General features: G+C 47.3%; 2 protein-coding genes across 5 annotated transcripts in view; both read left to right on the top strand.

Annotated features, from left to right (window-relative positions):
* LOC147016575 (carbonic anhydrase 14-like) overlaps positions 1 to 17322 on the top strand; it is a 68512-nt gene that overhangs the window by 48781 nt on the left and 2409 nt on the right. For 3 of the 4 annotated variants that reach the window (XM_085845366.1, XM_085845365.1, XM_085845364.1), the window contains one exon: positions 548 to 683. The exons of the other annotated variant lie outside the window; for it this stretch is intronic. In XM_085845366.1, coding sequence (XP_085701492.1) covers positions 548 to 683 — 136 coding nt within the window. The remainder of the gene's footprint in view (positions 1 to 547; positions 684 to 17322) is intronic. 4 annotated transcript variants of the gene reach the window in all.
* On the top strand, positions 9867 to 15771 carry LOC147016576 (uncharacterized). The gene is given in 2 exon segments (XM_085845363.1): positions 9867 to 13407; positions 13410 to 15771. Coding segments are annotated over 2 exon segments (2922 nt in total). The 5' UTR covers positions 9867 to 12416; the 3' UTR covers positions 15341 to 15771.

Raw genomic sequence — 17322 nt, 5'->3', positions numbered from 1 at the left:
GGGGTTGACTGCCTGTCATCCTTCCATGGTTGGCAAATTGAGTGCCAGCTTGCTGGTATCCTGTGTCGGAGTGGCGACCCGTCCAAGATTGTACCCAATAACCAAGGAGACTGCTTAAGCAGCACCAACGCTCTGCACAGAGTATGGTCCCAATGTATGGACGGAACAGGGTGTTATCTTTGAGAAAAAATCCATCATAATGACTGGTAATAGAAGTTTTTAAGGTTAATAATTGCAGTAATAATATACATAACTTGGATCGTGAACACACTGTTTAGTTTGTCCAATAACATTCTTCCCCATAATAATAATCTGGCACAGTGTTCAATGGAACAATGCACATTTTAATTACCATTAACTTGGCTGAAGTGAGTGGATTATAAGGCGGGCGACATCACCTTTGGCAGCAACATAGATGACAGCACTCTTGATGGGACGATTGTGCAATGAATTGATGTTTTCACCTGCAGGGAGAGACTGCAGTGTGTTAGCGGGTTGCAACACTGACTCTACGTTTGATAAGAAGGGTCTCATCTGTCTTTTCCAGTTGAACCACTTGCGGCATGGTGTTCTGCAGTCAAACGAGCAAAAAACCACAGCGGTTCTGGAGAGAAACTTCCGCAAAGCGCAGCTGTTGAACTCTCGTGAGGTCCTGGCATCGTTTGTCAAAACAAAGACAGCTGGTGTGTTTCCTCTTTCTTTTTTTTTGTACAAAGAACATGTGACCATTGTCAAGGCCATTATTTGTAAATTTTGACCTCAACGAGAGTTACTATTTGGGTTTGGGTGATGTTTGGGTGTTGCTGCCTTTGATGTAATTTTGGTGCCCATCCCTTGCTGTCCTGAGGGCATTGATGATAAATCACATGTTGTGCATTTTATATGACGTGTCAACCAGATAACGAGGAGCAGGCAGATTAAACTCTTTCTTGAAGGTCATCAATAAGCCAGCTGGGTGTTAACCAATCAAATGTAAGTGTTTCATTCAGCATTAAAAAATTTTTTATGAATGGTATTGAGACTTTCATCCGTCCATCCATCCATTGGGACCATACTCTGTGCAGAGCATTGGTGCTGCCAAAGCAGTCTCCTTGGCTATTGCGTACAATCCTGGACGGGTCACCACTCTAACGCAGGACACTCGAATGGCTCAATCATCCCAGCAAGCTGGTACTCATTTTGTCGACCTCAGAAAGATGACAGCTTGAGTCAACCCCACCTGGTATGAATTCAACGGTGGGCAGGATTTGAACTCGGGACCTTGGGGTCCCAAACCTACCACCCAAACCATTAAGCCAACATCAGGCATAGTGATACTGACAGTGTCTTGCAAAAGTATTCACCCCCATCAATAATGCCACATTTCAAGTCAGGACTTTGACTGGAACACTCAAGAACATTTATTTTATTCTTATTCAGCCACTCCAGTGTGGCTTTATCTTTGTGCCTCAGATCATTGTCCTGCTGAAATGTGAATCTCCTACGTAGTTTCAGATTCATGGCTGACTCAAACAGGTTTTCATCAAGGATTATCCTGTATTTTGGACCATCCATTGTCCCTTCTATCCTGACAATCTTGGCAGTCTCTGGTGATGAAAACAGCCCCAGAACATGATGCTGCCACCAATGTGTTTGACAGTAGGAATGGTGTTGACTTGGTCTCTCTCTCTCTCTATCGAGTGCAGCCTGTGGCTGCTGGTTGCATCATTGGTTGGGACACAGCTATGCCGCTGATGCAGTGTCCCCCTTACCAGTACACTGGTACTCATTTTGCCGACCTCGGAAGGATGACAGGCGGAGTCAACCTCCTGGTGTATTAATTCAGCGGCCAACGGGGCTTGAACTCAGGACCCTAGGATCCCAAGCCACCACCCTAACCACTAAGCCAACACCAGGCTTTATGGTTGACTTGGTGATGTACAGTATTAGGTTTGCGCAAGATCTCACACTTTTAATTCAGACCAAAAATTTCAATTTTTTTTTCGTAAACTGCGTCTTTCAATCCATGCAAACTTTTACATGCGTCTTTCAGTTATGGATTCTTTCTTATCACCTGTCCATACAGGCCAACTTTGTGAAGGGAACGGGATATTGTTGATTGATGAAGACTGACCCCCATCTCAGACATAGGGCCTTACAGATCTTTCAAAGTCATTGTTGTATTTACAGTAACATTCCGAACCAGGTTCCTGCATCACCAGCTGCTGTGTTTGGATGGGCGATGTGATCTGGGTAGAGTCTGGGTTGCATGATACGTTTTCCACCTCTTAATGATGGATTTCACCGTGATTGACTCAAAGGGATAATGAGTGACTGAAATCTTTTTATAACCCTCTCCTGAACGGTGCTTCTCCACCACTTTATGTCTGACTTCTTTGGTAAGCTTCCTGGTCTACATTTTTGCCTTGTTGATTAACCAAGTGAGTTTCACCTTAAAACTCCTTGGATAAGTGTGGTAGTTTAAATTTAAAGTTAAAGCACTGATCACATGCAGGTGAAACCTATTACACATATTTTGTAACCTTTCATACAAATAATTTGCTCCTGAAGTGATTTAGGGTTAATTAGGCAAGGGGGTTGAATACTTGTACAACAAAGAATGCTCTCTTCAGGTGAAATTCACACAAAGTGAATGAGGTAAGGATGAAGAACAGTCCAATCGACAACTATCAACAAAATCAATTCCGATTGGGTGTTTTCTACTGATACGTCATCACCTCCCACCGGTCGAGGTGGGAGGAGCCTGTTCAGTGTTCAGCTCTCCAATTGGACGTTGCAGAGTTGGAGGTGGGACCACTAAGGCCGTTGCAGAATCCTCTTCATCAATATCTGTATCGGCGTCTCGCTCCTGTCTTTCAAATGTGGGCTCCAGTGAATCCTGCATCTGCACATCATAGACAAAGGGAAGTCCCCGCCTGCAAAACTTAATGTTTGTATTGGATAACTGCTTGGGAACTGCTATATATTGTGTGCCATTGCCTTGGGGAGTGACTGTTTCGCAAAACCATCACAATATATATGAGCGAGGTGTGTGTGTGTGTGTGTGTGTGTGTGTGTGTGTGTGTGTGTGTGTGTGTGTGTGTGTGTGTGTGTGTGTGTGTGTGTGTGTGTGTGTGTGTGTGTGTGTGTGTGTGTGTGTGTGTGTACACAGTCAACCCCCGCTTCATCGCGGTTCACCTATCGCGCCCCCGGTTCATCACGGGTTTTCCCTTGGAACGTAACTAATTTTTTCTGCGGATTCCCCCGGCACATCTCGGAAATAATATGTAAAAGATAAATTATTTAAGCAATAAGTTATAACACGTGGTGCTCGACCAGTCACACAACGCACGAGACAAAGTTTCGCTTGTGAACTTCGAATATTTTCTACGTTTTTTCTCCAAGCCCCACGATGCCGCCCAAACGCCCTGCACCTTCTAAGGCTTCTGGCAAGGAACCGAAGCGCAAGAGGAAGGTCCTGGGATGCTCCAGGAGAAGGTTAAGGTAAAGGTGCTCGATATATGCTTTGGGAAGGAAAAAGGTTTGCCACCATTGGACGAGCACTGCTCATACCCAGCACCTCAAAACCTACCAGACCAGACCAGACTAGTCGATCTCCGGCACCTCAAACCCAATCACTGCTAAACCGACCAGACCAGACGAGTCGATCTCCGGCACCTCAAACCCAATCACTGCCAAACCGACCAGACCAGACGAGTCGATCTCCGGCACCTCAAACCCAATCACTGCCAAACCGACCAGACCAGACGAGTCGATTTCCGGCACCTCAAACCCAATCACTGCCAAACCGACCAGACCAGATGAGTCGATTTTTTGGGGGAGGCGTCCATTCATCGCGGATTTTCATTTAGCGCGGGGAGGTTTGGAACGTAACCCCCGCAAGAAATGGGGGATTACTGTGTGTGTGTATATATATATATATATATATATATATATATATATATATATATATATATATATATATATATATATATATATATATATATATATATATATATATATGTATATATATATATATATATATATATATGTATATATACATATGTACTGTATGTGTACAGTAATCCCCTGCTATATCGCAGTTCACCTATCGCGCCCCCGGTTCATCGTGGGGTTTCCCTTGGAACCTAACTACTTTTTTCTGCGGATTCCCCCGGTATATCGTGGTAATAATATATAAAATATAAATTATTTAAGCAATAAATTATAACGCGTGGCGTCGACTAGTGACACAACGCACGACACAAAGTTTCGCTTGTGAACTTCGAACATTTTCTACGTTTTTTTCTCCAAGCCCTACGATGCCGCCCAAACGCCCTGCACCTTCTAAGGCTTCTGGAAAGGAACCGAACGAAGCACCAGAGGAAGGTCCTGAGGCTTCAGGAGAAGGTTAAGGTGCTCGATATGCTTCGGGAAGGAAAAAGGTTTGCCGCGGTTGGACGAGCACTGCCAAACCGACCAGACCAGACGAGTCAATCTCCGGCACCTCGAACCCGATCACTGCCAAACCGACCAGACCAGACGAGTCGATCTCCTGCACCTCAAACCCGATCACTGCCAAACCGACCAGACGAGTCGATCTCCGGCACCTCAAACCCGATCACTGCCAAACCAACCAGATGAGTCGATCTCCGGCACCTCAAACCCGATCACCGCCAAACTAACCAGATGAGTCGATCTCCGGCACCTCAAACCCGATCACTGCCAAGCCGACCAGACCAGACGAGATGAGACGAGATGAGACGAGTGGATTTTTTTTTTTTTTTTTTTTTTGGGAGGCATCCATTCATCGCGGATTTTCACTTATCGTGGGGGGGGGGGGATTGGAACGTAACTCCCGCGATAAATGGGGGATGACTGTATATGTATGTTATTAGCACCCTCTGACTGTGATGGTGAACATCACCTGCAAATTATGTCTTTAAACCGCATAATATGCATAGAACAAAAGTCTGTCTGCCACCCAGACGATCGTTCCCGCCAATGCACACCAAAATACCAGAAGGCAAATGCCATCGGGTGGAGATATAGGCCAAAAAGTGCAGAGCGCGTTGAACTTTGAACAGCGCCCTCCCCCCCCCCCCCCACCCAATCTCTAACAGACATGACATGACTTGATGTAAGTCCCATATGTGATGTTCACTATCACAGCCAGAGGGTGCTAATAGCATTCCTATTGTGTGCTGCCTTTTTGGCTGCTGGTTGCATCATTGGTTAGGGGCACGGCTATGCCGCTGATGCAGTGCCTCTATTATTGGTATACTGGTGGTCATTTTGCCGACCTTGGAAGGATGACAGGCTGAGTCAACCCCCTGGTGTTAATTCAGTGGAAAACGGGACTCAAACTCAGGACCCAAGGATCCCACGCCACCGCCCAACCCACAAAGCCAACACCAGGATACGCCAATAGCATTTAAATGATGACTGTAGTCACCATTGGTGAAATATTTACACGATGTGGCGTCCTGATAATGGCAAATAAGCCTGAAATCCGGATAGGTGGCTTCGTTTGATGCTTGACCAATGATGACTTGAAATCTCTGTCTTTTTGACATGAGTGGCCAGGCTGAGCCTCCGTGTTAGAGGCAACACTTTGGTCGGCACATGTACGAGACTCAAGTCACGTCCGTATGATATTGGGTGGGAGCACTTCATCACGCTCTGCACTTTTTGACACACACACACACACACACACACACACACACACACACACACACACACACACATATTCAATATTGTTATGTTTCTGGGGTAGATGGAAGGTATTTCAAAGGAAAGATAGGATCGTATAGAGTTGCTTGGCCCGTGGACGTGTAGGGGACTTCTCGATGTAATTCAGTAGGGAAACTGTGAGATTAAGTGTTACGTGTCACTCCATGGGGATGGTGCTGTGTTAATTATGTCAGGTCTAAGAATAGTTGCCCCAGTATGTGATTGCCCCCTGTGAACTTTCCCTACGTGTTTGTATTCTAAGGTCAGCAATGAAGGTGGGGAGTACATCCCTAAAACAAATACAAGTGAGCAGAGGTTCCGCCTTCCCAGGTTTCGTGCAAGCAGGCCATACCCCGATGGTGGATGATTGATGGGTGCGACGAGAGAGGCGTAAGGATGGAGGAATGCTGGAGTGCAGAGGAGGAATAGGACGTTACTGAGAGGACACTGAGGATCTCGCTTTTGCTATCGGCACGACGAAGGCTGCACGATTCTCGTGTTCGTGCTATGTGAATCGGCTTGCATGCTGAGCAGGACGTTGGCCGTTGACGGTTCGGCTGAGCCGTGAAGTGTTTACGTTTTTGAGGATGGAAGGAGAGCGTGCCTCGTGGCCTGATCACGGGGACTAAGAAATCGTCTCGTCGTGAGGGCCATCGTGGTGAACAGACCGGATGCAAGAGAGGAGCGGTCGGGATATTCGCTCGTGAAATGAAGCTGTATGGCGGTCTCTGAGCCTTGGTGTTGAATACCGCTCACAAATTGCCTGACATACGAATGGTCCCGCTGCGGGAGAGTAACTTGGCGCCATTTTTGTGCGCGTCTACAAAGCACCTCGATTCAAAGCTCCCTCAAGGCCATCTCTGGCACACAGCTAAATGCCGGGATAAAGGAGGGATTTTTCCGTTTCATTTTCCCCTTGTTTGTATATATGTTTGCGTGGAGGTGTCTCAATTAGATTTATATTTAGTTGACCTCACATTTTTCTTTCATTTTTATAATTTGAATTATTGTCATTGTACATATTAGATTATTGTTATTAAATTATTATTTCGTCAATTCAATTTGCTTGTGGCCATGTATTTGTGCCATTCCAGTGCAGTGCTTAACTGTTTTCCCACGCGTGCCATTCATCTCCGAGAAACTCGGCTGTAGGCCTCCAAGGGAGAACTGTTTGGCTATCCGTCCACGTAGGGTTATCCCCCCTGGACATGACATATATATATATATATATATATATATATATATATATTTGTATAAATAAATATTTGTATATATAAATATATGTATATATATATATATATATATATATATATATATATATATATATATATATATATAATTTCTAACCACTGACTGCCTTCCAGATGATGTAGAATGCTGAAATTTCTTGTGCTGATGGATATTGACGTCAATACTCCGGAAAAAAGTCATAGAGTCGTCAGACAACATCCATAAATTATAACGTAAATAATAAATAAATGAAGAATCAAGTGCAGGTGAGTGACCCGGGACAATGGGGAAACACGTTTTGTTTGCTTACACAACGTATAAGCACACCCCTCTAGTAATATATAAAGCTCATTCTTACCACTTGACTCACTGACTGATATTAATGTTCATTACCTTCCGGGTTACATAGATAGCTGAAATTTTATGTGCCAATGGACATCGAAGCTGATACACTGGGAAAGATCACAGAACTGTTGGAAAGTGTCCGTAAATGAAAATATTGTTGCGGACCTGGGGTCGGGGGTGAGGAAGACCACGAGGGGTGAGCTACCTCCGGTTCCCACCAGTCTCTCCGGAATCTTAAGCCGATTTGTGACAGAATGTCTTTGTGACGCGATTGGTTGCTAATCGACCGTGAACGCCAATAACTTGACCATGTGACTTAGGGTCCTCCTTCTGATACCGTTTACCTAAAGGTCACGTGGTTTAATTACTAGGGGACACACCATGGGTACACCTTTCTCAAGCTGGATCACCTTACCAGATCAGATGCAGCCGAGCATAATTGGCAAGAATGTACCGGCTAGAAAACAGATCGTTCAGGGATCACGTCCCAGCTAGACTTGAGTATGAACCACACTGGACCAATGAAGAAAAAGACGAAAAAAAGCTGGGAACATTTCTCTACAAAACATTTATTTGCAATCAAGCGAGGAAAGGTATGTAGCACAGTGAATGGGGTTTATTATTATGTACAGCAGAGGATAGAAAGGAATTTGTGGGGTGCGGCAAAAGGCAAGCAATCTTACAAAAGGAGACAGAGCAGACTAATCCCTTTAGAACTTCTACAATCTTAACTTAAACTTGGACAGGCAACATCACACACACACACACACACACACACACACACACACACACACACACACACACACACACACACACACACACACACACACACACACACACACACCTGAGGAAGATTAGATATAGTCCAGAGAAAAAATGATAAGAGGGGGATAAACGGCCTCGTAATACCTGTCACGGTCGGCAGACCAACGCAACCAAGTACGCTTGCTTAGGGAGAGGTAGGAGGGAGGAATCCTGGTGGTGTCTAAGGTGTGGGAGTGAGAGGTGTGGTGTAGTGCAATATGGGGGTGCGGTGTTGTACCAGAGGAAAATGGGATTGCGAGTCAGTCATGATGCTCTTTTGTGCATCCAAAGGAGATGGGATAGAGGTGTAGAGAGAGAGAGAGAGAGAGAGAGAGAGAGAGAGAGAGAGAGAGAGAGAGAGAGAGAGAGAGAGAGAGAGAGAGAGAGAGAGAGAGAGAGAGAGAGAGAGAGAGATAAGATAAGATAAGATAAGATAAGATAAGATAAGATAAGATGCGATGCGTGAGTTGAAAGATCATTAACCTTGTCATGTATAGGTCTGTTTGTGTAGCGTGTACCTACCTCGAGATATGGTGTGTTATCTCCGGCTTAGTCACTTTGCCGGGGCTCTTGGCAACATGCATACCGCACTGATCCTCAAGAAGGTGCACGTATCTGCAATCACGCACCAACAGCGAGTGAAGGGCAGAGACAACGAAGAGCCGAGAGAGCAGCGAAGAAGAGCAGAGCGAACGGTCCACGCTCCATCTTTATAAACCCTGGGCGAAGGGTTGGGCGACAACCCGAAAGCGACGCTTTGTGACCCGAATCCTGCTTCTCTATTGGGCCACAGTGGCCCGAGCTACGCCCCGCCAGGCTCCCGGGACCGGAAATGGTCTCAGTCGCTCATCCGACTCAACACGGCCCGGAGCTCCTGACTCAACATAGGGTATGAGCCGGCACTCTGGCCCTGAACATGCTCTGAGTGCAGTCTGAATGCTGAATAGCAATGCACACCCACCACCCATGGGCCCCCTCTAATGAGCCAAAATGCACACCTGGGCCCCGTACCAGACTCCCGGATCACCCTTCCCACCACCCCACCTTGCCGCTCCTGTCTTGCTGTGTTCTGGCGACTGGACGAGGGTCGTATCGATCCTGCATACTCATCCGGGACATCCCTGGCAAGATGCGGTCGAGCTATTGATGTCTGTGGCTCGGCCCCGCATCGCGCCGTCCGAGGGCAGTCCGAGTAATGTAGCACTCCTCTGTATAATGGCGAATTATGGTGATACAGAGGTACAAGGAGGTGCGGGAATATTTTCCCGTGTGCGGGAGGCATTTGTGGTCGAAGTGGTGAGGTTTGGTGAGTGAGGGGTAAAGTAAGGTGAAATTCCAGTTGGAAATTGGCGTGCAGATTTGAATGCATTAATGGCGCATGATGCGCGTGCGGTATAGTGTGGAGTGTGCTTTGTTGGTTCCAAGCCACGGGAGGCATCGTAGTGTGCTTATTACTCATCACATTTTGCATGGCGTGTATAGTTGCTTGTTTGATTTGTACCATGGCTTAAAGGAAAGGGTTGGATTAGAAATCAATAGGAGACAGAGACCCACGAGACATGAGGGGAAGGTCTAACTGCATGAAGACTACCGAAATAACTGTCTGGGGATCACTAAATGTTGGGTACCATTGCTTTAGAGTTTAGAGGCATGCGGTGTTGTAGAACCGCAACAATATATATATATATATATATATATATATATATATATATATATATATATATATATATATATATATATATATATATATATATATCTATATATATTGTAATAAAAATCATGTTTTCACCAAATTTAGTGTCCCGCCCACAACGTCACGTGACCTTTTTCAGGCTCTCAGGGATTGGTTGGCTAGTCGGCACGTGGTGGGTGGGCCGCGAGAGAGCCGGGGCGCCATTGTTGGTGACAGACGTGGCTCTAAGATCGCGAGTGGAAAAATATATCGAGCGCTCCGACGCGCATGTTTTAATGCAATTTCAAGTGATTTTGAAGACTCTCAACAGCACTGTCGCGCTGATCGTCGATAGCTCCGTCTAAACGAATGAGTTAAATCCGGAAGAGTGTGATCGTTATTCCCGGATATCGTTGAGCGGAGCTGTGAGTTGTACGACCTGTTTTTGGAACTCTATTGTTGCCAAGAATTCTGGCAGGTTGTTGTGCTGTGTATTCAATTCTGTTACCAGCCATTTTTGAGATCGAGCCAATAAAATATCATGCCTACCCCTCGAGGCCGATTTGAAACACAGTGGTGTGTTTTGTTGTTCTCTTTGTCCACGCGTGGACTGCTTGAAGCTCGGACATTAACGTCAGTATTCCGTGCTGGAAGATATTGTTACGTTTGGGGGGGGGGTATGCATTCAAAGGGTAATTAGGATGTTTAATTAGGTATGCCATGCTGTTCGAGTTTACCGGGATCTCGATGTAATAAGTAGCAATTCAGTGGTGATAAGTTGTCAAGTAAATGTTCATTTCTCCAAGGGGGAAATGATAATTGTCACGTAATTAGATAGGGACACGGGATGGGGTAAGTGTGTCTGCGTAAACCCCTTTTGGTATTCTCTGGAGGCTTGCCGTGACGTCACAGGACAGTGCAGCGGATGGCTCCGCCCCGTGATCACGATTGGCGGAAGGCGACGGCGGTGGACCAATAAACGGCTCGATTGGAAGTGACGAGGACAGGAGGATAAAAAGGTTCTGTTCGGGGTCGAAAAGGAAGAGGAAGAAGATCGGGACAAAAAGATCGTGTTTTTTGGTGTGGAGGCTGTTGCGCGGGAAGTGTACTTGTTGTTGTGCTGATTCGATCGTGTTCTTCATCGTGTCTTGGAGCCTTGCTGAGCCTCGTGCCTCACCTTGGTTGGCTCTGGGGTTCTGCTGACTCGGAGTACGGGGTCGAACGGCGGGCGGACCTGCCTCCCTCTCCTGCTCGCAATTTGGCGCCAGAACTGGTTCCCTGGCAGCTGTGAGCGGACTTGGGCCAGGACCAGGAGGTCGACAGCACCACGGTTTCTCCTGCCCCCCCCCCCCCCCCGACGAGAGCAAGGCCAGCTCATCCGACGCTGATCCAGGGACAGTTGCGTCCTCAACACGGTCCAGCCTGACCACCAGAAGTAGCTACGTTTTGTGTGTGTGTGTGTGTGTGTGTGTGTGTGTGTGTGTGTGTGTGTGTGTGTGTGTGTGTGTGTGTGTGTGTGTGTGTGTGTGTGTGTGTGTGTGTGTGTGTGTGTACCTGGCGCCTTAGAGGGTTTGAGATCTGTATATTCATTGGAATTGTCTGTGTTTTCCCCATGCCCGATCCCACACCATCCCTTCGAATCGCCCCGGATCCCTCTTCTTGCCGAGTCTTGTTATTTCTGGTTAATAATCAAAACAAATAAACATCATCAACTCAGTGAAAAGCGACTCGTGCCACCTTCCTCGTCCCGTTTGCGGTAGAGCGATTAGAACCGCCATGTTTGGGTTATAAATAAATAAACCGCCTCCATCGTTTCGGCTCATTCTACGTTGGCGAGACTGTTCAAGTCCCGTGGACGTCACAATATTAAAGTCGGGATCACGACAAATGGGGGCTCGTCCGGGATCATTCAAGTAAGAGACATTCGAACTGAGACAGAAATTCCACAGTGGGCCACCATCTTCCTTCATCTGATAATCATCCCCTCACCAGCAAACTCCATCTTGGAGGAACCATCTCACCAGCAGACGCCATCTTGGAGGAACCTTCTCACCAGCAGACGCCATCTTGGAGGAACCTTCTCACCAGCAGACGCCATCTTGGAGGAACCATCTCACCAGCAGACGCCATCTTGGAGGAACCTTCTCACCAGCAGACGCCATCTTGGAGGAACCTTCTCACCAGCAGACGCTATCTTGGAGGAACCTTCTCACCAGCAGACGCCATCTTGGAGGGATTTTCTCACCATTGGATGCTATCTTGTGTTTACGCCAGTCATCGGCCAAAAAAACCCCAAAAAAACGTGAGTTGTTTGTACGTTGCATTTTCTCATTGGCAATTTGATGTACGGTGGTGATATTGGGTATTTCGTGTCGTATTTTCCCAACAGAGCGTTGTGTGCGAATTACGTGTATCACCCCAATATTGTTTTCCTCCCCTGTGTGAATTGCCCCGTCCCATGTGGTGAAAGATATTGCTGAAGTATTTCGACCCAGCCTCCTTTTAGACTTAGTGTTTTGTGCCCTTGTCGTATGATAACTCATAGCCAAACCATGTCGGCTGGAGACATGAGAGATCAACCTGATCATGTTGACAGTCACGTGGTGTCGATGTGAGCGACACAATCAGCCTTGACCCGGTCACTGAACCCGATATGTTAGGGGGCGATCCCATCATGACGAAATGCATGCGTTCGACCTTCTGGTCCGGGCTGACCCCGGTTCAAAAACTCGACATGTATACCAGGGAGAATGACAGGGCAGAGGCTGAGCGACTCAGGGAGCATGACGCAGAGATAGCTGAAAGAGCAGCGGCAGAGGCTGAATGCGTCAGAGAGCATGAGTGGCGAATGTTGACTGAACGACAGCGGGCAGATGTGTCTGCTGCACCAGTCCCGGAAATTGTTCATGTTCGTTTGCCGGACTGGACGGGAGACACGAAGCCAGAAACGTATCTGGAGATGGCGGAGAAGGTGTTTACTTCCGGTGGCATTGATGAGAGCTTGTGGGTCGGCCATCTTGTTAGCCATCTATCTGAAAAGGCGAGGGGGGTATATGCGAGGATGGCAACCGAGGACGTAAACAAATAACAGAAGTTGAAGGCCGAGATTTTGAACGCCTATGCGGTGTCCGCGTGTATTTATAGGCGTAATTTTTTCAGTTGGACTCGTCAGTCCAGTCAAACCTATGAGGAACATTCGCGGGTCTTGTTGGAACAGCTGCAGAGATGGTTCGACGGGAGCAGCATTGAGTTACCTCCAGCGGTTGCGGAACTCCTGGTGCGTTACCGTATCGATCAACAGCTTCCGCTGGACTTAGCGTTGTTTCTTGTCGATAAAGACACTGTTTCCTTGTCAGACTGTGTCAAGCTAATTGAAAAACATGTTTTGACGTGCAAAATGTTGCAAGCCACGCAGTCGCGTCGTAAGACGGAGGATTCTGTGGTCAAGACCGCCCCCCATCTGCCCAGCGGCTGGATCGAGGGGAAGGGCCCCCCGATGCCCTCCACTGGTGGCGGTCGCGAGCTGCAGGCCAGGGCACGGCCCTGGTGCGATTTCTGCAAACGCGTGGGGCACGGTGGAGACCACTGTTTCTCTAACCCAGCTCGTCCGGCTTTTCGAGGAAACCCGGCTGGTAAATCGGAGGGAGGTCATCAACTGGGCCCTCGCGCATGACGGTGGCATCGGTGACAGAGGTCACTGCCACCGAGGCTAATTTCGTTCATCCTCTGTATCAGGATTATTCAGGGACAGCCTTAGTGGGTGGCCGTGATTCGGTGGTGAAGTTTAAGGCCCAATACCTTCGGGATACTGGGGCGACGCTGTGTGTTCTCCGGGCGGGGGTAGTTCCATTCTCTCAGATGCATTATACCGGCGAGTATCTCGTCCTGGGCATTAACCAGGTACCTGCCTGGTATCCCCTTGCTCTCATCGAGGTCCGGAGTGACATTTTTACGGGTCCGATGACCTGTGCGGTGGTACCCTACTACCCGGTACCGGGGGTATCCTTGCTGATTGTAAATGATGCAATGGCCAGGGAGGAGTTATTGACTCTGACCTGTGGGGTGGTCATGAGATCCCAGAGCAAACAGGCAGAGAGAGTGGCGGAGTCAGACATATCTTCACTCTGGCCTGAGGAGCCTCGCGCCTCGACTCCAGCCTCTGACGGTGACGTTGCTTCGAATGAAGTCCACCCGAGCCTCCAGTCAGGCCGACCTCAGGAGCCGGGCTCCTCAGGGACCGTTCCCGTCTGTGACACGGTGACCCCAGCTACTTGTTCGCCGGTCGGCAAATCCGGTGAGGGGGATCAGTCCTCCGAGGCGGTTCACAACCCCAGTTCTGTGCCTGAGGTCACTCCCGCATTGTCTGCGGTAACCAGTCTAGTGGAGGATCAGCACTTCGATCCCACCCTTGCCACCCTCTGGGAAATGGGAGAAGACTCCGAGCCTGGACGAACAGGCTACTATGTGAATGGTGCAGGTGTGCTGATGCATAAATATTCCCCCAAGAACATGACCTCCACCCAGACGTGGAAGGTACGACACCGAGTTGTCGTACCGAGGAGGCATCGTCAGACAGTCATGCAATTGGCCCATGACAATATTTCCTCGGGTCATGTCGGAGCGGCCAAGACCTTAGCCAAGGTCAAGGATCAGTTCATATGGCCCACATTGTCGCGAGACATCAAGCGCTATTGCGCTAGCTGTCCCATTTGTCAACGACTCGGAAAGGGAGTGAAAGTTTTCAAGGCACCCCTAAAGCCCCTCCCCATGATCAGTCAGCCTTTCCAGTTTGTTGCTGCGGATTTTGTCGGACCGTTGCCCAAAACCAGTTCCGGGAAATGCTATTTGCTCACGGTCATGTGTCGGGCTACCAAGTATGCAGAGGCTTATTCCCTGGAGCAAGCTGACTCCGCCCATGCCATAGAGTCTCTCAAGGATATGTTCAGTCGGCATGGGCTTCCGACTAAATTCCTTACGGATCGAGGCAGTGTGTTCTTGTCAGAAGTATTCGAAGGATTCCTGTCCGAGCTCGGTGTTCAGCACCTGACCACCAGTCCGTACCGTCCTGAATGCAACGGCGTCTGTGAGCGATTCAATGGGACTTTCAAAACGATGATCAAGGCGGTTACTGATCAAGTTGGTGGTGAGTGGGATCAGGTGATCCCCTGGCTCTTGTTCGCGTACCAGAGTGCTCCGCATCGGAGTACCGGATATACTCCCTTTTTCTTGCTGTATGGTAGAGAGCCCAGAGAGCCCAGAGGGCCCTTGCACCTCCTGTTTGAACGTTGGGTAGAATCCCCGCCATCCGCAGAACGTTCCATACCGGACCACATCCACGAGACTTGCTCGAGGATACACGATGCCTTAAAAGCAGCTGGTATCAGCCTGATGGATCAAGCCGTAGAGAGAAAGCTCCGTTACGACAATAAGGCGGAGAGGGGATACCGGTTTGGGGCCCCTTTGTTCCTCCCGAAGGAGCCTTGCTCCTCGGTCCGTTTTCCCTCCTGTAAACGCTTTCCCCAACTTAAGTTTAGTTCCCTTTGTCTCTCTATTGTGGTGCGGGTGATGGGTAAATAAGGTGGGGTGGATATTAATGTGGTGTAGTGTGTTTAATATTGCGTTGTGGATGAACATTGTTTATTGTACAAGAATGTTAACGATCACCGCCATCATATTGCCCTGTGATTTGCAACCAGTACAATAACTGGTTTCAAAATGCCTTCTATCCGACGGGTTTTACTTAAGGTGGGGAGGACTATGAGAAAAATCATGTTCTCACCAAATTTAGTGTCCCGCCCACAACGCCACGTCACCTTTTTCAGGCTCTCAGGGATTGGTTGGCCAGTCGGAACGTGGTGGGTGGGCCGCGAGAGAGCTGGGGCGCCATTGTTGGAGGCCGATTTGAAACACAGTGGTGTGTTTTGTTGTTCTCTTTGTCCACACGTGGACTGCTTGAAGCTCGGACATTAACGTCAGTATTCCGTGCTGGAAGATATTAAACAGTTGGGATCACGACAATATATATATATATATATATATATATATATATATATATATATATATATATATATATATATACATATATATACATATATATATATATATATATATATATATATGGACAAATGCAGGTGAATGACCTGAGACAATTAGGAAGCACGATAATTTTGTGTGCTGATGGATATCGAAGATGATACACCAGGAAAAAAATCACAGCACCAACAGAAAGCAACCAAAAATGAAAATATAAATCAATGAAAAATCAAATGCAGGTGAGCGACCCAAGACGATGGGGAAGCACGGTTCGTTATTGCTTACAATGTGTAAGCATACCCCGCTAGTAATATGTACAGCTCATTCTAGTCTGATTCACTCACTCACCGATTGACCGACTGATATAAAAGTTTGGTGCTTTCCGGGTGACTTAGCTGAAATTTTGTGTGCCGACGGACATCGAAGCCATTACAATGGGAAAAATCACAGAACCATCAGAAAGGATCTGTAAATGAAAATATAAATAAATGGGGAAAAAACAAAGGAAAATATATAAATGAAAAAAACAAATGCAGGTGAGCAACCTGAGACAATGGGGAAGCACTGTTCATTATAGCTTGCAATGTACAAGCATACTCCATTCATATATATATATATATATATATATATATATATATATATATATATATATATATATATATATATATATATATATATATATATAATGTTGTTATTTCCTGTAGTTCGAGGTTCGCCACGAGGGGTAGCACTCGAGTTCCTCCAGAACACCCGGTCCTAAGGCCACCTGCCGTGGATAACTCCACGGCCCGGTGGGTTGTTAAGCAACCAAGACGCTGATTGGAACTGCCAATCCTGGCAGGGTGTCACTACTTCGCGTGGTTACCTTACCATTGGACGACTGCACTAAGCGGGTTTTGTGCCCTCAGCATACGCTCTGATTACTGCTGAACGATACAGTGAGTGTACGCTGGATAATAGAGCAAATCACATGGAGTGGAACTTCCTGGTTAACACTATGTGCAGACGATGCTGGATTAAGGTAGGAAAAGATGCGATGAACTGGGTACATTTATAATACAGGCAATTTTATTATGAGCAAGGGCAGGGATGTGGCACAACAAGCAAGGGATTTAATGCATAAAAATACATACGGCACGAAAAGCAAGGATGGGTGAGGTGCCACAAGAGCAATGCAACGATTTCCAAAAGCAAATAGACGCAGTGCAGTTATACCGATCTAAAACTTCTACGATCTAATGTTGCACCAACACGACAGGTGCCATCAGAAAGACTCCCGAGGAAAGTTAGATAGTTCAGAGAGAGGAGAGAAAGTTTGAGGCATGTGTGACCTTTTATTTACCAGGTGCGGTTGATGGACCTACACAAACCCAATCGCTATAAGGAGGGGGGAGGAGGAGGAAAAACGGAGGGTGTTTATGGTGCCTGGTTTGGGGATGTGCAGGATAAGCATGCGGTGATGTGCAAGTGATATGTAGAGAAGAAAATGTGAAAGATGTGGATCAGTGGCCCCGAGCAATCACTGC

The sequence above is a fragment of the Eptatretus burgeri genome, chromosome 11 (genome assembly GCF_056783735.1).
Source record: "Eptatretus burgeri isolate ZD-2024b chromosome 11, Ebu_testis_v1, whole genome shotgun sequence".
NCBI classification, from domain to species: domain Eukaryota; kingdom Metazoa; phylum Chordata; class Myxini; order Myxiniformes; family Myxinidae; genus Eptatretus; species Eptatretus burgeri.
The sequence above is the reverse complement of the archived record's forward strand: the minus strand, read 5'-3'. Positions and strand labels throughout refer to the sequence as shown.